The sequence below is a fragment of the Notolabrus celidotus genome, chromosome 17 (assembly GCF_009762535.1).
Source record: "Notolabrus celidotus isolate fNotCel1 chromosome 17, fNotCel1.pri, whole genome shotgun sequence".
NCBI lineage: Eukaryota > Metazoa > Chordata > Actinopteri > Labriformes > Labridae > Notolabrus > Notolabrus celidotus.
The window spans coordinates 16,124-40,764 of record NC_048288.1 but is presented as its reverse complement, the minus strand read 5'-3'; the positions used below and the strand labels follow the sequence as shown (position 1 = coordinate 40,764).

General features: G+C 41.0%; 1 protein-coding gene across 1 annotated transcript in view; it reads left to right on the top strand.

The window, feature by feature from the left end:
- dnah6 (dynein, axonemal, heavy chain 6) overlaps positions 1 to 23,870 on the top strand; it is a 112,543-nt gene extending 88,673 nt beyond the window's left edge. The window contains 17 exon segments of the mRNA XM_034706214.1: positions 17 to 250; positions 805 to 940; positions 5,155 to 5,321; positions 5,505 to 5,695; positions 5,792 to 5,952; positions 6,577 to 6,665; positions 9,989 to 10,135; positions 10,306 to 10,444; positions 12,502 to 12,621; positions 12,820 to 12,941; positions 13,375 to 13,504; positions 16,800 to 16,927; positions 17,149 to 17,334; positions 18,484 to 18,556; positions 18,762 to 18,913; positions 23,257 to 23,479; positions 23,694 to 23,870. Coding sequence (XP_034562105.1) covers positions 17 to 250; positions 805 to 940; positions 5,155 to 5,321; positions 5,505 to 5,695; positions 5,792 to 5,952; positions 6,577 to 6,665; positions 9,989 to 10,135; positions 10,306 to 10,444; positions 12,502 to 12,621; positions 12,820 to 12,941; positions 13,375 to 13,504; positions 16,800 to 16,927; positions 17,149 to 17,334; positions 18,484 to 18,556; positions 18,762 to 18,913; positions 23,257 to 23,479; positions 23,694 to 23,797 — 2,502 coding nt within the window. The 3' untranslated portion in view covers positions 23,798 to 23,870.
- The last annotated feature ends 771 nt before the right edge of the window (positions 23,871 to 24,641 follow it).

Below are 24,641 nucleotides of genomic sequence, written 5' to 3'. Positions count from 1 at the left end.
AAAAAATAATTTCCAGCTCTTTAACTCTACCATCGAGACGTCTGAGAAGAGCAGCATCTTCAAAGAACGCCTTCAGATCTTGCTGGATCAGATCCTGCTTAACTCATACATTAATGTTTCCCGTGGCCTCTTTGAACAGCACAAGCTCGTCTACAGCTTTTTGTTATGTGTAGAGGTCATGAGGGAATGTGGTGAAATCTCTGATGCTGAGTGGCTGTACTTTCTGAGAGGAGCTGCTCCCTTGGACAAGGTAAATGGGAAGTCAAAGAAAATACTAAAAGCTGATAAATTGCTTGGCCAAATAAGGATGACTAAATTTTGACTTTAATTTTTGGTCATGCATTCGAAAAAAACTATGAATCTTTTTTTGTTTTCGCAAAATGTGACAACTATAAACTCTGGGAGTGACAGCCCATTATCAGTAACATCTTTCTGAATAAGGTAATAATTTCACTTTAGCTTTTATCACTATTGTTTGTATTGGAATTATTTGGGCCAGGTGGACAGGAGACCAGAACAACATAGAAAGGATTTTACTGACCGACTTTAATAGTTTGCAGTTGAAATGAAGAAAGCACCTCCAGCCGGCACATAAAGCCACTTTTAAACACAGATATCTCTAAATAGTCCGTCCTGCTTGACTGTGTGAGTCCAAAGTCCCATTGGATGGATTGGGAGTGCTGCCTGTCAGCCAATATATTTCTTCAGGGCTCAATGGTCAACACTTCTCTTGCTAATTGCAATCTTCTTGAAATTGTATACACATTTGCATGTTATTGATATATATTATCTTCCTTCTCCCAGGACTATGCAGCAAAGCCAGATGTGGAATGGCTAAGTCATTTTCACTGGCAGGCATGTTGTGAGCTGGAAGACACACTACATTGCTTCAGGAACATCTCAAAGGACATCACCAGAACTTATATCCATGTTGAACTAGGTAAACCAACCCCATCATTACTCTCACTGATAAAGCAAGAACATATTGAGTGAATTATCATTCTATTTTTCTAGTACTTGAATGTGAAAACTATTAAATAGACCTAAGCCTGATTCATACTTCTGCGTTGAATCGACGGTGTGGTCTACGCTGTAGGTCTGCATGGCTGCTGTACCTATGCAGAGGCCTATGCAGCAAGCCGACTTGCACCTCCTCCAAAATGTAGCGGGCGTTGAATCGATGCAGACTGCAAGCCCTGTGATTGGTACGCTTGACGACCAAGTATTTCCCGCATTTACAGCACTTCCGGGATCCCCGCTCATCGGCCATGTATTTCATCTCCTCCAACGTTTCCTCTATTCTTAATCATGTCTGTATGATAAACAGGGTTGGAAGTAACGCGCTACAAAAGTAATGCAATTACAGTAATCTATTACTTTTTGCTGTAACGCAGTAATATAATGCATTGCTATTAAAATTTCGGTAATATTATACCCATTACAAATCTCAGTAACGCACGTTACAACGCATTTTAACATTCTTAGGTTTGGCACTGGCACCATCGACAGAAATCGCAATCTTTTATAACAGCTTTTCTAAAATCATAACCGTATCACCGACAGACTTGCCGTAAAAAACAGACGCTCCATGAGAAACTTAGCGTTCTGGTGGTAATCTCAGTTTGTTTCTGTGACATCCAGAGGGTTTTCTGTGCCTCTGAGAAGATCTGTGTATTTTCAGAGACTACACGGATCCCGTCCATCCAAAACTGAAGGTAATCCATGACGATTTATGGATAAATCTGATTGAAATATGATTATTCCTACAGTTCACAGAGCTAGTAGAAGGCTGCCATGTTTGTTTTGGACGGTCAACCAATCAACGGCTGTGTCTGTGATCAGATGACCCCTGGGGCTGTTTCAGACCAAAAGAGATATGGGTCTGATGGCTGTCATCACACTGCCCGGTCTTTAGATGGCCTTCATATGATTTCTATTATACCCTTTAGTGGTCAGGGAGTCCTTGGTCATTGTTACTTATTGTATGGCACCATTAGCCTTCACTGTGACTATTAACGTAAGTTGTTAGTAGCTTTAGGGCCAGTGGCGGTTCTGGGGAGGGGCCAACAGGGGCCAATGCCCGAGTAAAAACTAAACCTAGACCCCCCTGTGACCCCCTCTCCACACCAAACAAATATTTTACAATAAAAAAAGCTTCAAGTGCTAAGGGGCTCATGTTGAGTGTAAACAGCCAAACATCTGCTGTCAGTCTGCATTTTGATCTAGTACGCAGTAGTATATTTGTCTAGTATATAGGGATGCACTGATGGTTTTCCAATTTGTTCTCAGCCGGTCCTCGCCCTTCTCAGTCTCTTTTGTCAGGGTTTAATGTGTCTCTCTGACAACACCCTTGGCCCCAGCCTGGCCCCCCAGTAAAATTGCTCTAGAACCGCCACTGCTTAGGGCCTACACAGTCATAATGCTATACCACATCACCCTTTACTGGATTTATAATCAATCAATCTTTATTTGTATAGCGCCAAATCACAACAAACGTTATCTCAAGACGCTTTTACAAACATAGGAGGTCTAGACCACTCTATGTCAAATTATGAACAGAGACCCAACTTCAAGACAGGGTAAGACTCAGTCTGACCACACCTTAATCCATCATGAGCATTGCACATCGCAGTATTTAGCTAGTTACAGTGGTGAGGAAAAACTTCCTTTTAACAGGCAGAAACCTCAGGCAGAACCAGACTCATGTTAGACAGACATCATGCCTCGACCGAGTTGGGTCTGGAAAGACAGATAGAGGGGAGTAAGAGAGAGAGGTGATAGTGATGAGACGAGTCGTAGAAGCTGTTGCCGCTGGAGTCCAGCACGTCTGTATCAGCTGGAGTCCAGATCGTCCACAGCAGGAGGACGTCTACAGCAGCTCAGAGGAATCTACGAGACAATGGAGCTCAGGGACTCCAGAAAGGTCTATGGTTAGTAACTTTAATGGGACAGGCAGAGTTAAAGTAAGTGATGAGGGGGTTGGGGGGAAGGGGGTGAGCTAGGATCCCAGTGTGTCAGTGTGCCAGTTCCCCCGGCAGTCTAGGCCTATAGCAGCATGACAAAAGCTGGTCCAAGCCTGATCCAGCTCTAACTATAAGCTTTATCAAAAAGGAAAGTTTCAAGTCTACTCTTAAAAGTGGAGAGGGTGTCTGCCTCCCGGACCCTGACTGGTAGATGATTCCAAAGGAGAGGGGCCTGATAACTGAAGGTTCTACCTCCCACACTACTTTTAGAGATTTTAGGTACAACTAGCAGGCCTGCATGTTGGGAGCGTAGAGTTCTAGAGGAGTAATAGGGCACTATGAGCTCTTTAAGATACGAGGGTGCCTGATTTTTAAGGGCTTTGTAGGTTAAAAGAAGGATTTTAAACTCTATTCTACATTTTATTGGGAGCCAGTGTAGAGAAGCTAGCACTGGAGAAATGTGCTCCCTCTTCCTAGTTTTAGTCAATACTCGAGCTGCGGCGTTTTGAACTAGCTGAAGAATCTTTAGAGACTTATTGGGGCAGCCTGATAAGAGGGAGTTACAGTAATCTAACCTGGAGGTAACAAATGCATGGACTAGTTTTGCTGCGTCGCTCTGAGATAGGAAGTGTCTAATTTTAGAAATATTGCACAAGTGAAAATAGGCTGACCTTGAGATTTGCTGAATTTGGGAGTTGAAGGATAAATCTTGATCAAATAGGACTCCTAGATTTCTAGCCGAGGTGCTGGATGCCAGACTAATGCCGTCTAAGGTACTTATATTATTAGAAAAAGTCTCTCTGAGGTGTTTGGGGCCAATAACAATCACTTCAGTTTTTCCTGAGTTTAGCAGTAAGAAATTTCTGGTCATCCAGGTCTTTATGTCTTTTAGACAAGCTACTAATTTAGATAACTGATTGGTTTCTTCTGGCTTCACTGATAGATAGAGCTGAGTGTCATCAGCATAACAATGAAAATTAATAGAGTGTTTCCACATGATGTTACCTAGAGGAAGCATATATAAGGTGAAAAGAATTGGTCCTAGCACTGATCCTTGTGGAACTCCCTGACTAACCCTGGTCTGCACTGAGGACTTTTCATTAACGTGAACAAATTGAGATCGATCTGTTAGGTACGATTTAAACCAAGCTAAAGCAGTCCCTGTAATGCCAATTAGTTGCTCTAATCTCTGTAACAGGATTTGATGGTCAATCGTATCGAATGCAGCACTAAGATCTAATAAAACAAGTACGGAAAGAAGACCACTGTCTGAGGCCATTAGTAGATCATTGGTTACTTTTAACAGTGCAGTCTCTGTGCTATGGTGGGCTCTAAACCCCGACTGAAAGTCCTCAAACAAACTGTTGCTCTTAAGAAAGTCCTAGAGCTGAACTGACACCACTTTCTCCAGGATTTTAGAGATAAAGGGGAGGTTAGATATCGGCCTATAGTTAGATAAGGTGCCTGAATTAAGAGTGGGCTTTTTAAGGAGAGGTTTAATTACAGCTACTTTAAATGATTGAGGTACATAGCCTGTCAGTAAAGACATATTAATCATACGTAAAGAACTGCTAACTAGTGGAATTACTTATTTTAGCAGCTTAGTTGGGATTGGGTCTAAAAGACAGGTCGATGGTTTAGCTGAAGAAACTGTTGAAACCAGCTGCAATAAACTATATTTTAGCATTTTAGAATGCTAGTCATACTTCTGCAGTTATTTTGGTGAAAGTAACTCAAAAGTAGTGTAACGCATTACAATTCAGAGACAGTAATATTGTAATGTAACTTATTACTTCAAATGACAGTAACTAGTAATATATAATGTATTACATTTTAAAAGTAACTTGCCCAACACTGATGATAAACAGCAACATGTATCAGCTGAAGATTAACATAACACGCTCTGAATCACTGTGGAAAAGTAAACCCGACTGTCAGAGCGACCGCAGTGCCCTCAAGCGATTGGCGGAGTATTGCTGCGCGACACAAACACATTGACGCACAAGTATGCAGTGCTCACGTCCACGTCAGCCCCTGCTGCGTAGGGTCGACGCAGAAGTATAAATCAGCCTTAAGATAGTCAAATCCTTCTTCTCTCTTCTGAAGCACATATCATACGTGTGCTTCTTAGTAGAGGTCTTAAAAGTTCACCTATGAAAATTCATGTGACATTAAATTGACTCTCATACAGGCAGCTGTCAAGCATCTATTAATCCAAAGAACTGGGAAGGTTTCATGTCAGAGTTGCCTTCCCATGAGGAATCCAAAAAAGGGAAGCAGGAGACAAGGGGCAACTGGAATGAGACATTGGGAGCCTTTCAGAAGCTTGTCCTCATCAAAAGCTTCATGGAAGAAAAGGTAAACCCTGATGTAGTCTATAGATATAGTTCTTCACTTCCATCAATTATTACATACTTTGTCTATCTTTTCTGAAGCTTTTACACAACCCCTGGGTTTGTCCAGACATGACAGTGTCCATGGTAGTGTAAAAGCTGGAAGCGCAAGCTGTTCCATCACCTAACCCTGTTCCTTTTTGTCCAGGTGGTGTTTGCAGCAACAGAGTTCGTAATTGTCAGCCTGGGGAAACAATTTGTGGAAAACCCTCCAGTTGACCTGGCGAACCTCTACAAAGATATCTCCCCCTCCACACCATTGGTTTTTATACTAAGCACAGGCTCAGACCCAATGGGTGCCTTCCAGCGCTTTGCTAAAGAAAGAGGTTATCTTGACAGGTAAAAATAAAATAGAACAATAGGACAGATGAGCTTTGTAACAGTTGTTAACGCCTGGTCCCACATCACATATCTCCACCTCTCTTTGTCTCTTAGAGTGGAGTCCATCTCATTAGGTCAAGGCCAGGGGCCGATAGCAGAGAAGTTGATTCATGGAGCACTCAAGAGTGGTAACTGGGTCTTTCTGCAGAACTGTCATCTGGCTGTCTCCTGGATGTTAGCCATGGAGGAACTCATCAAGACTTTTACTGAGCCTGGTATTATCCCACAACACTAAAATCCAGCACTAATCAATTATCAACAAGAATAGAGCCTGTTGACAGCCTTCTGATATGTGGCTGACTACCTTTTGATTTCTTTATGTGAGATGTATTTATTAGAGAAAAGAATGTCTGTGAAGTTTCTCCCCATGTGCATGGTCCATCCCAGTTTTAGCTGCTACCTGTGTGTTGGTTTGCACGACCTACTGACAGATTTGTATCATGTAATACTGGCCATGAAAAGTAGAGAATTTATGAAAGATGTTGCAACTTCTTGCCACCATGTGGCCCTCATGTGCCACTGGCTGTCTTGCCTTGCAGGAGTTTGTGCAACAATGAGATCGTATGGGTTTACTCAGTCAATAAGAAGAAGGATCCGAACCCTAAAAGAAAATAGCCTAGCTTACCTGCCGGTCCTCTGGGAATTTTCTCATTAAAGGGGAAAAGCTCACCGGCACGCATTGTGGCTAACAGGAGCACTAATGTACTGTAACTCATACGACCCCACTTCCAAAAAAACTGAAATATCCCTTTAAGTCTTATTGTCTGTGTCCATGAAAATAGCACAGCCTTGACAATGAGTTTGATCTCAGTCATATGTTGTGTTCTGTTCTTCCGCAGACACAACCATCCATGGGAACTTCCGTTTGTTTCTTAGTTCCATGCCTACGAAAGTATTCCCAGTATCAGTGCTCCAAAACTCTGTCAAGGTAAACTGATTTGCACACAAACACAGGGGTTAAAAAGTGACTGTGTCAGATAGAAAATAAGCTAATTCAAGGTCTTCCAGTCTGGTCATTTCTGTTGTTGACTTTAAAGGATAGTCCTACCATTGTTGAACTCCTTTGAAATTACAACTGCTCCTGTACACGTTAGGGACTTGAAAATGATTAATATTGATTCAACTAAGGTTGTCAGAATTTTGATACTTCGATACTTTTCAATATCACATGCTCTATAACTATATAATATCAATTTTTTATGTTTGATAGTATAAAAAAAAAACATGGCCTTTGAAAAATAAACAGATCCATACGTATATCTTCAACTAGAAGGTTTTGCGAATGAGCGAAATTGAGAGAGCGGCAGTGGTGACCAATCAAAATAAAAACTAGGTTAAGAGAGAGAGTGCCAGTAAAAAATTTAAATGCGCAAAAATGAAAAGTTGTTCTAGATTGTTTTAAAAACGGTTATGCTATTAAGTAGGGCTGGGCGATAAATTGATAATTATAGTGATATAATGTTTCTCAATATAAATATAACAAATGTTTGATAAAAAATGTATATATTTGAACCTGTATTTACACCCCCCAACCACTGGAAATGAAGGTGGCACTAATGTGCAGTAAACGCTAGGTGCCAACCAATCAAACAGGGCGGCTGTCGCTCAGAGTCGGTCGTCTATCAATCTGAAGGTTGGCGGTTCTATCCCAGCTCCGGCAGTCACATGCCGAAGTGTCCTTGAGCATTACACTGAACCCCAAATTGCTCCCTCTGTTGTTCAGAGGTGTGTGAATGTGAACGAATGAAATTAGTTAATACTGATGGTCCCTCACTACATAGCAGCCTCAACCATCAGCGAGTGAATGGGTATGAATGGGTGAATGTGACGAGTAGTGTAAAAGTGCTTTGAGTGGTCAGACAGACTAGAAAAGCGCTATATAAGTACAAGTCCATTTACCATTTACCATTTACCAAGAAGAAGACAACTCTGAACAGCCACGGAGTCAACTTCTGCTGTGCATTTCAAACACCTAAATGTCCACCGCGACCGTAGGACAACTGAACACTGAATAACTGTGATGTATTCACTACACTTTGGGAAACAATATCAGTCCTCACCTAACCCTTAGTAATCTTATAGGGGAGTGCACTTCTCAAAACAATACTCTATAAACTGATGGACAGTGTACATTCTGATATATCTTTGTTGTAAATTTGAATCAAACTACGGAAAATATCTCAACCTGAGAAAAATAAGAATCTACAAACTTCACAAAAATCTCATCTTACAAAAAAGACCTGCTTCCTGTAAGCTTCGTCAAAAATGTTGGATTCAAGAAGCTCATCAGAAAACTAAATCCAGATACAAACTAACCAACCGTCTTCAACTTTCATTCAAGACCAATAATCTACGTTTGAATTTAAACGAAATAACGATTTTTAGGGATGCATTGAAAATTTTTGCCACCAAAAAATTTTCAGCCGAAAATGGCTCAAAAGTGCATTTTCAGTTTTCGGCCGAAACACTTTTTTCGCCGAAACAACACGGCAGAAACAATGTTGTGATGTCGTAAGCAAAAAAACGCGCCTGGATTGCTTTGTGCAACAGCGAGTCCTGCAGCGCAGATCAAGAGTTCTCCGTGACATTCACTTCACACCAGTGGGTCTTAATAGAGAACATTCCCTCTCTTCTTGCCCCCTTTGAGCAGCTAACTAAAGAGATCAGCTCCTCTGATGCATCTGTAGTATCCGTAATTCATTTAACTGCAGCACTAAAGTGTCTTCTAAGCAAAGAGATTGAGGCAGACCACTGAGTGAAAACAATGAAAAGTAAACTCTCAGAGTCTGTCAGCATGTTTCACTGAGATCTATTCGGATCCTCAGCACTGCATCGCGACTGTACTTGATCCGCTTTATAAAGATCATAACTTGGATGTGGGAATAAAGCAGCACGCATGAGAAATGATCCAGGCCACGATGGATGCGGAGAACCAGCTTGGAGACTGAGAAGCGCACAGCGCAGAAAAGGAAGAACAAAGCGGCCTAGGGGCAGGGGCGTGTCCAGAGCTCTTTGACCGGGGTGGCCCAACTGAGGCTGTCACTTAGGCAGGGGTGGCCAGTGCATTTACAAATACATAACATTCACCCTTTCTGTCTTCACAACCTACTTTCATTAGAGTATTAAACAGTTGTTATATTCCCTTTGACTTAAAAAAAAAAAACATGACAAAGTGGCATACATCTTCTAAGATAAATTATTTGAGGACTTACAAAAGATGTTTTTTTCAAAGTCACATTTGAGGATAAAGAGCCTATAAAATGCCTGTGCAACACAAACAGTAAATACATGGCTTAATCTCAAATCCAAGGAGTGAAATGTTAAAACTGTCCCCGTTCTCCCTACTAAGAATTGGCATACTAATTTTTTTCGGTTTTCGGTCTTGGTTTCCTCATTTTTGGTTTTCTGTTTCGGCCAAGAATTTTCATTTTGGTGCATCCCTAATGATTTGATATTTATCGTAATAATTATCAACATCGACTGATGTGAAAAATGTAATTGTGACTACGTCTTTTTCAATATCGCCTAGCTCTTCTATTAAGAACTTATAAACACAACCGCACTACTGCACAAATATACAGGAAGGTCTGTTTGCAGCTGATGTAATGCCTCTTCAGGCTTCCTGCTTGTTATGTGTGCCTCAGCTCCGCTCTCCATCACATCCACTACCACTAAATCTCTTGATTCATAGGTCGGCAAATACTGACATCTTTTGGGTCCCTCATGTATCCAATCAAGACACACATAACGTTCATGTTGTTGCAGAGAGCAGAGGAGAAAGATAGTGATGTCATCTGGTCCCTAACTACTTTTAACTGTTCGTTAAATATTAGTCCATGTTCAGTGACTGTGTACCAGCAACATGAGCAGGTTGATAATCAAAGTTAACAAAGTTGTCCACTTTGTGCCCAGGAGTTAATTTTTCTGTCCAAAACAGCTATTGCTATCATTTGATCTTTCCTGGTATCGTATCGAAGTTCAACATTCTGGTATTGTGATCACCCTTGGTTCAGCCTGTAGCCGCAGGTCTGCAGCATCAGGTTCTATCTGCTTTGGACCTTATTAGATAACACTTGGCTTTAATGGTTAGCAACAAAATAGATCTTATGGAATTATTCACAGGTTGTCATGTGAGAGAAAAGTGCTTCACGTATGTAACTTACTGCCTGAATGAAAAGCATGAATCAAAGAATATCCAATGATTTGAGCTATGATCATACTATGAGTGCCTCTTTTTTTTGTTGTTACCAGGTGACTAATGAGCCTCCTAAAGGCCTGCGAGCAAACATGCGACGTGCCTTCACCGAAATCTCAAGCAGTTTTTTTGAAGGTCATGATCTGGGACACCCGTGGCGAAAGATTGTCTTTGGAGTCTGCTTTTTCCATGCAATCATCCAGGTTTCATTTTGTCTTTTAAAACCTAACATGAGACTGCTCATTACTGCTTGAATGCTTTTACATGTTGCCTCTCTTGCTTTCCACATGCCATAGTTATTCTTGGTTTTGTTGTCATCAGTATGTGACAGTCTCGTGTATGTCTTCTATGTTTTTTATTTTTATGTATTCAGGAGCGGAAGAAGTTTGGTCCTCTGGGCTGGAACATCCGCTATGAGTTTAATGACAGTGACAGGGAGTATGCGTTGCTCAACCTCAACCTCTACTGCAAAGATGATACCATCCCATGGGATGCTCTTATCTACATTACTGGTATGGAGGTCCACACACAAAGATAAGGGTTTATTTTTGCATGATGGCTCATCTAAAGTCTTACACTTACTTACAGGGTTTGACTCCAGGATATGGAGCACATGGCTATAAATAATAATAATAATAACTTATATTTATATAGCGCCTTTGAAGACACCCAAGGTCTCTTCACAGGGTCAGGTAGGGGGTCTGGGGGGTAGGTGGGGATATCTAATGGGGAAAGGCATTGAGGAAAAGGTGCGTTTTTACTGCTTCTTTAAAGCTGTCCAGGGTTGGGGCGGTGCGGATGTCGGGAGGGAGAGAGTTCCACAGAGTGGGGGCTGTCACACTGAATGCTCTGTCCCAAAAGGTCCGCAGCTTTGTCCGGGGGATGGAGAGGAGACCCAGGTCGGAAGACCTTAGGTTCTGGGATGGAGTGTGTTGGTGGAGGAGGTCAGCCAGGTATTAGGGGGCGAGGGCATGCAGGGATTTGTAGGTGAGGAGGAGGAGTTTATAGGAGATAAGGTACTTAACAGGGAGCCAGTGGAGGTGCATGAGAGTGGGGGTGATGTGCCGCCAGGGCTTAGTATGCGTGAGAACCCTGGCAGCTTAGTTCTGCACGTATTGGAGCCTGTCCTGGGCATTGCTGGGTACCCCGAACAGGACTCCATTGCAGTAATCCAGCCGGGAGGTTATGAAAGCATGGATGAGGGTCTGGGCATCTGAATCGGAGAGAGATGGACGCAGCCGGGAGATGATCCTAAGGTGGTAGAAAGCAGACTTTTTGACTGATTTGATGTGTGAATGGAAGGAGAGGGTGGAGTCAAGAATGACACCCACTTTGTGGACTTCAGGAGATGGAGAGATGGAACAGCCATCCACATGGAGGAGGAGATCAAGCAGTGGCTTGGGGGCCACAACCATGATCTCCGTCTTTTTACTGTTGAGTTTGAGGAGTTTAGATGTCATTCAGGTTTTAATGGCGTGAACGCAGTTGACCAGAGACTGAGGGGGAAGCTGGGTGGATGGTGAGGTGCTGAGATAGAGCTGAGTATCATCAGCCTAACAGTGGAAATTGAGACCAAAGTGCCGAATGATCTGACCGAGTGGGAGCAGATCTGACCGAGTGGGAGCAAAAGAAGCCAAAAGAAAACCCAAACAATCTCTTATATAAACTAAACAACTTTGATTTCTGCAACAAAACAAATTACACAAAAGCACCAGTTACTACCAGTGCTAATCATTTTGTTACTTTACCAGTTTGGAAACAGGTTGGCTAGCATCACAATAAAAAGTGGTAGCAGGGTTATTTAGGCATTTTCCTAAATCTGCTCCCAAAATTGGGGAAATACATTAGATTTTAGGGCTCATTAGGGTACCAGTCAACTCAACTCAACTCAACTAAACAGATTTTTATTTATAAAGCATCTTTCATACCTTCAAGCATGCAGCTCCAAAGTGCTTCACAAAAGGACAGAGACAGAAAACAACAGCAACAGATACAATGATACAAGGCTAAAACAAGATAGAGAAATGTGGTATGAAATACTTAAAAATAAAAATAAAATTGAATAAATTGAATAAATAAAACCAATTAATTAAATAAATAAAATAAATTAAAATAAATACAATAAAATAATAAGGAAGATAGAATACGATTGAATAAAAATGATGCTATAACAATGGCCATAAGGGTAATAATGCAGCCCAGGGCTAAAAGGAAATTACTCCAGGTTAAAAGCCAGATTAAAAAGTTAAGTTTACTTTTAAAAACACCCAGAGAGCCCGCCGTTTTAATGTCCTTAAGCAGAGAGTTCCACAGTTTTGCTGAAGAAAAACAGAGAGCTCTCTGGCTGGCACTTGTGAGGGACACATGAGGAACATTTAAGGTGTCAGAGTGTGTTTGTCCCTCCTAGCACAAAGCCTCAATGGGGACAGCACAGGCTGGTTCCAGCCAGCAATACAAAAAGTGGCTAATCATGCAAATCTTGAAATAATCTGAGTCTGACAGACATTTATCTGTCACAGTAAAAGAGAAATACTCATAATACCATTTTTGAGCTTTGTGTCCGCCACAGGTGAGATCACATATGGAGGCAGAGTGACTGATGCTTGGGACCAACGCTGCCTAAGGACAATCCTCAAATGCTTCTTCTCACCTCAAACATTGACCCCTGCCTATAATTACTCCCCCTCAGGTATTTTTCAATCTCAAACACCTGCCGTATCTCTCTCCTTCTTTGTTACTGTATTTTAAAAGGCACAGAAAAATAACAAAACTCTTGAGACATCAGATGACCCTATATGTTGTGTTTTGTTTATATTTTTTGTTTCACTGCATGTTCATGTTCTGTATGTGTTTGGAGGATTAATCGTTTCTCACTGATGTGTTTAAGGAATCTACTTTGCCCCAGAGACAGATAAACTGAAGGAGGTTAAGGAATATATTGAAAGTCTGCCTATCATAGATAATCCTGAAGTTTTTGGCATGCATGAAAATGCCAACTTGGCCTTCCAGGTAAGAACCAAAAGAAGAAGATAATGAGAAAAAGTTTCATTTCAATCTCTCTAAAGCCCAGTTTTAATCCCCATATGCATATTGCTCTGCCAGCCTTTGAATTGCAACTGTTACTTTTGAATCAGGGAAAATTAAAGGGAAGACCTTGAGATTCAGGTTCCATAAGAAACGCTGTGGGGGGGCAATATGATTGTATGATTAGGGTCTACTGTTCTGCTTAAGAGAAAGGCTAATAGAAGCCACCAAATATTTTGATGTATTTTAAAGCGATGTGAATGTCATGCTGTATCCTTCAGTCACCACAACTAAACTAAGTTGAACATATTTGCTTTCTGGACACTTATGAAGAGAATCCGAGTGCAGGTAATAAATATGAAAAGAGAGTATGTGTGTGTTTACTTGCTGCTTGTGTGTCACGTGTTTGTTTTGACAGCGCCAAGAAACTGTGACTCTTATAAACACCATACTGGATGTTAACCCTCGCACATCAGCCCGTCATGGAGCTAAAAGTGATGATGACATCATCTGCGAGCTTGCTGAATCCATCCTCCTGAAGCTACCTGGTACATACATAGTTACATAAATACACCTCAACACACCGCACCGCTGTGTGTCAGAGAGCAGGTCAGAGGGAGCCTAATGTAGCCTAACATAGTTCATGTCCACTTTAGGAATGTTGATTTGTGCACATAGAGTTCTCTGGGTTTGATCTTGATTGATTTCTGTGAACTCCAGTGTCTAACTACAATCTTATGACAAATATTTGAGCATGAAAACATCTAGCTGTTTGGATTTTTACGTCAAATATGGTCAGAAAAATCTTCTAAGGAGTCTTGAAATGGGAAACTAGAGTAGTATGGAATTCTCGTATGAAAAATATGTTGGCACTCTCTTTTAAAATACCTTTAATCTCATGGCATGGAAGTGGAACAACTAGTAGGAAAGTTTCACTTGGGCATACTGTAGTGTTGTGGCCTGCTGAAGATGTTTAGACATAAAACCTCCAGCAGGTGGCATTGTCCAGCCCATTGAGGTATGTACTGCATGTACAGTGTATAAGCCAAAACCAAGCGGCAACCTCCGGTCTAAAAATGTTAGTCCAATGCGGAAGTGTTAAAAGCTGCAGTTCATTGAGGATCCACTTGAGGCTGGCTCCGGAAGTACTGGAAGTCACATACACATGAATGGGAAAAAGCCGATCTTTGCAGCATTAATAAACATGTTTACAGCCTGGTACAAAAGATGAGTGTAGTCTGAATAGCTCATTTCTCGACGTCCTCTCACTGTGAGGGGGGTGAATTTTTTTCTAATTCGGCAATTTCAAAGATATTGAGATTACTAGTCTTCCAATGAGAGGCACAGCTGACTGCAGGAAAACTGGAGCTATTGGCTAGGAGGCTCAAAGCCCGCCTCTTTACGTCACACTGGATTGACAGAAGCAATATGGCTGCCGCTGCCGATTGGCTTCAAAACAGCGTTCAGAAACAGATGGGTGACGTCACGGATACTACGTCCATATTTTATACAGTCTATGGCCAAAACACACATGTATTCAAATACATACTCCACAATTGTATTCATTAGGACCCAAAAACAACCTATGTATTCTTGGCATACAAATAAAAACAACACATTGCAAACACATACACTGGTAACAGGTAATTCAACAGCAAAGTCACCCCTTAAAACCGCCTGATTTTTTTATGATTTATAAAAAAAAGTATTATTTGTGTTTTTGCATTGAAGCAGATGCTAAATTAAGTGGAGATTGTTCATTTGAATATAGCATATACAATAGATATTGATTTAGGTATCATGCAAATTAGCGACACTAGGCATATTTGGGCATAATTGTAATGAAACAAATCCTCCAGTCTCAGGTATGTACAGTAGGTTGTTTTATTGATGCTGCTGTTGTAGTCATCATCGCTATTGTCACTGGTGGAACCCTGGTTTGAAGTCCAGCAGCTCGCTTCCCATAGAATGTTGATGCACCATTTAGTTCTGCTAACACAAAAAGGGCAGAACTTACATTTATATTCCAGCATGAAATTTTTATTCTGTTTTACACATATTTTAATGTTGCACACCTACTCTGCACATATAGTTGTAGATAGTATATATTTCTATTTCTGCATAGTTCCTTTACTTATTATTTATCTAGTTTATACCTTTTATACTGCTACTTGTACTTTGCATTCATTGTGGACTAACAAATCATTTCATTGTACAGGGAAACATGTTTCATTACTATGCACTTGACAAAAAACACTTTAAATCTTACAATAATTATAGACATTAGTTACGCACTAAATGTATCAAAACATTTGAAATATATGCACAGAAATTCCAATTTATACGATATTGCACCTAAATGCAATATTATTCATATGCAGACTTAATTGCCTAATGTCGCAAAAACGCATCAAAGCTAAATCTGCAAATAACGCCCACACTTTTTGTCACATTTATTCTATTTCCTGATATATCAGCAGTAGAAGCAACCAATAAGCTGGCATGAACTTCTGCCCTTGTCCACTGGGTGTAGTTTTCACTCTGACCACTAGATGGTCAGAGTGGTCACAAAGCCTCAAATATGTTCCTCAGTATGTGTTGGGTATGCATCAACAGGCATTAGTGGGATACATACACCACCTCAGCTGCATCAAGACCGGAAGTGGTTTGAGGAGAATTTGCAACAATCGTCAATAAAGGGTTAAATTAAACATCATTACAAAAATATAAGGATCCAGATCTTCATTAAGCCTGGGTTATATTATATTACATATATTATCTATCTGTTACTGTTCCTAACAGAAGGAAGGATGTGCTCAATGATAAATGCTTGTAATGTGGCTGGGTCACTGTCATGGAATTCCAGATAATTGTCTCGTCATTGGGTGGTTCATATTCTAGTTCTAATAGCATATTTGTGTTCTGCTAGTATATCCTGAAAGCATTGTTTAGTTCTTTCAATGCAAAATAATTTTCAGCTTTCTAGCCTGTAACTGACAAATACCCTTTTACATCTTATGAAATGATTCATTGTGGATTCTATCTCTGACGTTGAGTCTCAAAAAGTATTTCTACTAGTACTAGTATTTCTAGTTAGTCTACACCTCAGGCATGATAATAGCATGATAATGTAAATCCAGAAAATAAGGTGTTATTGTTGCATTCTATGTGATCCTATTCAGAAATTTGGCATAGTATCCTGACACATTGGGGAATGTAGCAAAATAAGATTATTGTGCTTGCTGGTTTTAGATTTAAAATCGCATCCACAAAATATCCAACAAGACAATAAAAATAGCATCTGATGGATGAATCTCATGAGAAATGGTGACTTTAGAGCATTATATGGTCAATGTCACTGCCTCATTTGTATTTCATAAAAACTGCCTAACTTTGTAAGCTTCAATTTGAGCTCTTGATGACCTCTGCATCTTAAAATTTACACTTCCTGTGGCCATAAAAACTTCACCTGGATGACACAACAGAGTGAGACAAGACCCCGACATCAATCGATCCCAATAGCACGCCCTTAGTCTGCTTTCTTAATGACATTTTCATTGTTGGATAACGCCTCCGAAGCATTTTGTCCTAGCAGTTTGAGCGTCCGCCCCATATACAGAGACTGTAGTCCTCGTTGCAGCAGTCGCAGCCCCCCCCCCCCCCCCCCATAACTTTAAAATGAGGTTTGGGGTTATGTGAATCCACCTGATTCTTTTGGTCTTGTGGATGCTGTACAATTTTGCTGGCACCAGGCCTTGAGGTCCAGCTTATTGTAGAAGTGCTACATGTAACTGTTATTGTTTGTCCACCTGCTTCAACACATGTATGCCTCTCTTTGTGCAGAGTGTCTGAACATGGATGAGGCCTTGGAAACCCTGTTTGTCCCAGATGAAAAGGGCTGCCTTAACTCACTGACAACTGTACTAAGCCAAGAGGCAGACCGATTCAACAACCTGCTGAAAGTGCTCAGGGTGACATACAGAACCTGGACTCATTTAAAGTCACTTTTCAGACACATATGTTTTGATGAAGTGTACTTTAGAAGCATTGACCCATTAGAACAGTGACATTTATGATTGTACAACAATAAATGAACAAGTTGATGATTTATGTTTTGTAACATTATATAAACAATCTTCATAGCCACTTTTCACCGCCTTATTGTGATGTATGATCTGTGTTTTTTTTCCAGATGTCCCTTATCACTTTGCAAAAGGCAATAGCAGGTCTGGTGGTGATGTCAGAGGAGATGGACCTCATATACTCAAGCTTCCTAAACAACCAGGTTCCTAACCACTGGGCAAACTCTGCTTACCCTTCTCTCAAACCCTTGGCTTCCTGGGTCAGAGACCTGGCCCTAAGGACTGCATTTATCCAGGTCTGAATAAGAAAAAACGATATTTACTATATCCAAATACACATATGTGGGTCTAATGCATCTGCTGTATTTATGATTATGATTCCCACATGAGCATTGTGCATGCTCCTCAGAGGCAGGACATCTTCCAAAAGAGTGGTCTGAACATGTATGCTGCACAGATACTAAATTTCATGCGCACACACCATAGACTGTATAAACAATGACATAGTATCCGTGACGTCACCCATCTGTTTCTGGAGCACTGTTTTGAAGCCAATCGTCAGAGGGACCTGTATTGGAAATGTGAGGTAAAGAGGCAGGCTTTGAGCCTCCTAGTCAACAGCTACAGTGTTCCTGCCTGTCAATCAAGTCTGCTGTGTCTCTCATAATGGAAAACTTGTAATCCTAATATCTTCGAAACTGCAACGTTATGAAAAAATTGACCCCCGTACAGTGTGTGCCGATTGAGAAATGAGCTATCCAGACTACACTCGTCGTTTGTACCAGGCTGTAAACAGGCTGCTGTTAGGATCGCCTTTTTTCAATGTGTGTGTATGTGTTTTCCGGTACTTCCGGAGCCCGCCTCAAGCAAACACTTGAGAAACTATAGTTTTTAACACTTCCGCATTAGCTTCAATTCTCGTGGCCGGAGGTTGCCGCTTGGCACACACACACAAACACACAGTGGAGAAACAGGAGAGCTGCTTCAGTTCATAAAGTGATTGGTAGCCTCTTAGTTGTTGTTATGAAGCTCTTAGTCAAACAACAGCTTAAAACAATGCTGTTTCCAAATAAGTCAAGACCAAGGGCATGAATGTAGCTAGGAAGAAATTGGTCTGCATGGTTAACAGTTTCTCCTGGTTAATTATTGAAAAGGTTTCAACTACACTCTTGCAACAGATATACATTTCAATAGGTTTGGACCTGTCCATTCTGATATCTTTAAGGAGAACTCTTATTGGGCTTTTAAACCTATTCAAACTGGAATATTAGGCTCCATGTTAACACAATTATTGAGTCACTTTCAAGTACATAAGTAACCGTATGACTTCAATGCACCATAAACTGTAGACCTGTACTTACATCACATGGTCATTTTATTTTAAACACACCCACCTAAATTACAATGCTCTCTTTTTCTGTTGTACTCTCCCTCTCTCCTGCTAGACTTGGATCACAAGTGGTCAGCCAAAATCTTTCTGGATCTCAGGATTCTTCTTTCCTCAGGGGTTTCTTACAGGTAAATTACCACAGCACAAAAATAACATCCTTGTTTTAGTAAACCACAGCAGAAAAGCAGATAATGAGCACTCAACCTGTTTTTTGAGTGCACTAAAAATGATGCGATCATCTTTGACGTTCTGAAAAACATCCTCAGGCCACACTAGTAACTGTTTTTCACTAACATGATGAGGCATGTTTCAAATGTTCCTGTGTACCTGTAGGAGTGCTTCAGAATCATGCCAGGTGCCATAATTTGCCCATTGATGAACTCAACTTCCGCTTCAACGTAATGTCGGTGTACAGAGACCAGGCCGCAGTTTGTGAAGCTTCACACACTGTGCCATGCAACACTAAACTGGACATGGATGACAAGGTAATGTAGAGGTGTATTGTTGGTATTATGTAATGTTTCAGCTCTCTGGTCTAGGGATGTACATTTAAAGTATTTTCCGTGATCGATTTTTGGAAATGTTAACGATCAATTATCGATTAATTGATTAAAAAAAACATTATTATTCTTACGTCAAAAACAATGCCAAATACGTTGTTTTCCCCCTAAATTGTATTTTCTACAGCAACAAAATGCATATAACTGACAGGATTGAATACGGGCACATGTTTGACACGTAGAATATCAACGATCAGGCTCATAAAAATATTCTACGCGGACATAATCTTATAAAGTGAAGGCTGAGACTACTAACAGAAAATTACTTCAGACTCACAGTGTCCAGTTTTCTGTCTACTCGTTCTTATTGAGAAAAATAAACATGTGTATACGGTCAGGTGTCAGCCGGGAGCGCAACCGGGTCATAATCAGTCCAGCTGCAGAAAAGCTCAGACGGCTCTGATGTTGCTGGTCTGCAAACATAGCGTACCTGAATTTCCCACCTGTCTGTTGATTTCGTATCCAAAGGTGGGAAATGTCCTGTTTATAGTTGTGAACCTTCGTGTCTGTGTCGTTGTTTGCAGCAGTTTTGTATTGATCCTCTTTAAAGAAGCGCATGTGGAGATCTGACGCGAAGCCACCGCCCCCAGCTGAGCGTCTCCGCTGTGCTCAACACCTTTAACAGCTGATTCACATCAAAACATGCTTTAAACTTAAAACACCTCCCTGATAGCTGAGTGTAATATGAGACCACATGATGTTTGTTCCACGTGACGGAAAATTGATAACAAAAATGCGTGTTTCGAGTAATTTCTTAACAATCAATTAATCGATAATCGATTAATTGTAGTCATCCATACTCTGGTCCATTTACCAACTGCGGCAAACCAAGAAATAGTCAGGCGCACAACCTGTAGCATTTTATATTTAGTTAATGCCTATGTGTTTGTAATTTTTTAAATTGTATTTATATCAATCAATCTTTATTTGTATAGCGCCAAAACGTTACCTCAATACGTTTTTACAAACAGAGCAGGTCTAGTCCAGTCTATGTTAAACTATGAACAAAGCCTCAAAGTTCACCCACCTTTCACCATGAAATAGGAAGTAGTGTCAAAGCACTTTGGGCCCGATCTACTAAAGGTTTGCGTGTATAAAAACACGTGCAAACTTGATAGCGCGCACAAAGCAGATGTACTAACCGGGTGCACCGAGGATTGCGTCTTTCAAATGAGCAAAATAGCACTCCCTATCCATTTAGCGTGTTTGCCTTCATGAATATGCAGAATACATGTAGATCATCAGAACGCGCAAAATACTGGGAGGAGGAGATGCAAATTTAATCATTTAGCACACGCAATGTGATTTATCAAACCTGAAGCAGAAATTTTTGCGTCTATATTTAGCAGGTTTGAAAGGCAGGTGCAAACTGGCACAGCGTTAGGCACACATGGCTGTGGTCACTGTATATATAACATCGTAACATCGCTTTACAACATATCCCCAACAGTGGGGCTTACAAGCATTACTACATTTTTTAGTCAATCAAACCAAGAGAACAAAATTCAAAGCAGTTCAGCACCACGGACAGCGACTGCATCATTCTGACACCCACTTTAACTTTTTCAACTAATGAGAGCACAGCAGGCCACTGTATCAACAGATATAAAGTTTAGTATATAATTGTTATACATGTAAACAAAAAATCAATATGAAGTACTCGGCCTACTCACCACTGTTTGGACGAGCCTTAAAGGTGACATATCATGCAAAATTGACTTTTTAATGGTTCTTTACCTGAAATATGTGTCCCTGGCATGTCTACAAACCCCCCAAGAATGAAAAAAATCCATTCTGCCCCTGTTTTGATTTCTCCACCTTTCTGTAAATGTGTGTGAAACGAGCCGTTTCAGACTTCCGTGTTTTTGTTACGTAACAACAATATCCGGTCTGTCACGGAGTCAGAGCTCGGAGCTTGTTCAGCCCATAGACTGTATAAAATAATACTGAATCCCTCCTCTGTTTTTCATTACCTGCACAAATATGTGCCAACAAGGAGCTTAGGAGGGAGGCATGCTAGTTGTAGGCTTTCTTAATAAACACAAAGGTTGGTTTTACTCCCCACGTCTGCAGATTTGAAGATATAGTGGATGATTTTTATTTGTCATGGATAAGTGCTAGCGCTAATTAGCATAGCCACATAGCTATATGTTCATAGCTGTAGCTGTAGCTGTGTACCAAGACACACGTCGACATACTGACAAATAAAACAACAAGAAACACTAAATCTGTGACCAATCCTTCAGAAAAGGTCCTGCTGCCTTTCTGGCAGAGGTCGGTTTTACTCCCCACGTCTGCAGATTTGAAGATCTAGTGGATGATTTATCATGGATAAGTGCTAGCGCTAGTTAGCATAGCCACATAGCTACATGTTCGTAGCTGTGTACCAAGACACACGTCTACATACTGATAAATAAAACAACAAGAAACACTAAATCTATGACCAATCCTTCAGAAAGGTCCTGCTACAGGCGCCTCTCCGTCAGGATCAGATTCAGAGGGTTGAAGTAACGTGATCTCTGAGCAGCCGTGTATATTCAGCCAACATGTAAACATTAGATCAACGTGCTGGAGAGCCGAGGCACATCCACTTCCGGAGGGGGCGTGGTCAGAGGGAAAACAGAGTGTTCTGATGAGGAATGAAGAAAAGGACTCTTCAGGCAGACCAAAATCTGATTTCAAAGTGTTTTTTTGAGCATAAACTTTAAATACATGTTTTTGGGACCTCTTAGACCAATATATATTGATGAAAAAAGCGTGATATGTCCCCTTTAAGCACCGCGGACTTGTCCACAATGCGCTGTATGTCCATTTTCTTTGATCTGTCATTCTCAATAGATAACATGACATGTCCACTCAGTCTAATCTGTCCCATCGTGCTCATCAAGGGGTTTTTAGTTAGTTTTAACTTGGAGAATGAGCGCTCACTAATCCGCCAGGCAGCTTGGTGTAACTCCTCATCTGGTGCTTGCAGCAGTGTGTTGGGGTGAATTGCCTCAAACATGTTCCCAGTTCCATTTAAGCTGGTGAATCTTTGGGACAGTTGCTGGATGATGATATCAGGCATTAAAAACGTTCACCCGAAAGTTGCTCTCTGCGTCAGTGACCTTCACCTTTTCACAGATGGCCTCCCAAATCGCGTTTCTAACGCTGAGATGTCTCTGCTGGAGTTCACTGATGTGTTTATTTCCCTCCTCCACAAAGATCTGCAACTCCATGGCTTCAAACTTCATTTATCACTTAAGGCCACTCTGTTCTCTCAGACTCTCCATGGTGACAGCCGATAGCACATAGTACTAGATCACCCGCAACACGCCCAGAAATAGCATGTGCAAAATTATTATTTGCACACGCAAATTAGCGCTCGTTATTTGGGATCTTAGTAGATCAGGCCCTTTGAGTGGTCTCAAAGTGGTTCTGGTTTTGGTGTAGCTCTACATTCTGTACAGATTTCTGGGGAGTTTCCTTCAACCTGCCTGTCACGCATTATCATTTTACCCTTATCCATCTCTCCAGTTTAAGTTCCCAATGAGTTTGACTAGTTATAAGGGGAATTCAATCCTAATTGTCATGTGAGAACTTCTCTTACGCCATTTTTGCAGCTGCCGTGGAAGTCCATCAGTTTTTGTACATTTTTAAGAAACATTGTTTTTAATGTGAATAGGTAAATTACTGACTCTAGTTAGCTTAGCTTAGGATAACAACAATCAGAGGAGACTTCATGGAGTCAAGTCAAGAAGTCACAAACTCAATACTGAGCTTTAAAGTGCTGGTATGCCAACTTTGTTACTTTGGACAAGGCCTGATTTGCTAACTCACGGTTTTAATACCATTTCCAGTCTTTATCCAAGCTTGGCTAACTGATAATTGGATATTGCTACATAGTTATTGGACAGACAGGAGAAGAACATGTTTGTCTTTGCTTCAGATGTTCTACTGTAAGTGTCTTACTAGCACTTTAGTACTGGATATGATGTAACCTCACTTACTTGAATAATCTGGAAACACTAGTTATCATGCAAACACTTTTGCAACTCTCTCCAAGAGACGAAATGACACCTGAAAAGCTTTGTTAAAATATTTTAAAATAGACAGATTCCATCCCATCCAGGATAATAAGTGTCAAAACAATCTTGATTGTGAAAGCATACTTTACAAGTTACTACATATAGTTACTCTGAAACGCAGAAGATGGCAATCCAAAGAGTGGATTGATGACTGTGATAACTCCTTTATTTATCATTCATTCCTCTCATTTGTGGAAACAGTTACATGCGCCAGAGAACGGTGTGCTGGTGCACGGCATGTTCATGGACTCTTGCCGCTGGGATGATAACAACAGGGTGATTGAGGATGCATTACCAAGAGAAATGAACAGTATGCTACCAGTGGTGCATTTTGAGCCAGGGCAGAACTATTTGCCTGAGCAGGACCTCTACCATTCTCCTCTGTACAAGACCTCAGCCAGGGCAGGAACTCTATCCACCACAGGTACATACTAGATCCATGCAGGGACCCACACATGCATACTGTTTTCAATTTAGCATTTTAGGTCACTGGGCTGTCACATTTTGTTTGTAGTATAACGCATGACTTAATGCCTACTCCCTTAATGGAGCTTAGTGTCAAGGGCAATCTCTTTAACATAAAAGTACTGCAGTTGATAGTCAGTTAGATTTGATGATATTTGTCTGTTTCGTTTCAGGTCACTCAACCAATTTCGTTGTGACAGTCATGCTTCCATCCAAGCGAACCAGTGACTATTGGATATCAAAAGCCTCTGCTCTCCTGTGCCAGTTGGATGATTAAATATGGACACAAATAATTTAACTAAAAATGTGTAACCAAAACATAAATAAATGCAGCAGAAACTCAAAATCTGTATCTCTGTCACATGCATCACCTCCTTCTACCTGCCCCCCTCAGCTATGTACCGATGGTGCCCTTCTGTGAGCTGCATGCAAAGGTATGCAAGGTTCATGGAAACTGCTGTCTGATATCAAGTACGATACACTTAAAAGGAACCCTGCACAAGTCATGTTGACCATATTGGATTGAAATTGTTATCTTTTATCAATCAATCCATTTTTATTTGTATCGCACCAAATCACAACAAACATTATATCAAGACGCTTTTACAAACAGAGCAGGTCTAGACCACTCTGTCAAATTATGAACAGAGACCCAACACCAAGACAGGACACAATCAAGTCCCCTCTTACTGACGGACTCTATCTTATCTTAATCTACCATGAGCATTGCACCTCGCAGTATTTAGCTAGTTACAGCCGCGAGGAAAAAAACTTCCTTTAACAGGCAGAAACCTCGAGCAGGACCAGACTCATGTTAGACACACATCTGCCTCGACCGAGTTGGGTCTGGAGAGAGGGATAGAGGAAAATAAGAGAGAGAGGGAGCGGTGATAGTGATGACGGATAGCAACTGCTGGAGTCTGGAATGTCCACAGCAGGAGGACGTCTACGGCAACTCAGAGGAACCTACGAGATAAGGGAGCTCAGGGACTACAGAAAGGTCTATGGTTAGTAACTTTAATGGAACAGGGAGAGTTAAAGTGAGTGATGAGGGGGTGGGGGGAAGGGGGTGAGATAGGATCCCAGTGTGTCAGTGTGCCAGTTCCCTCGGCAGTCTAAGC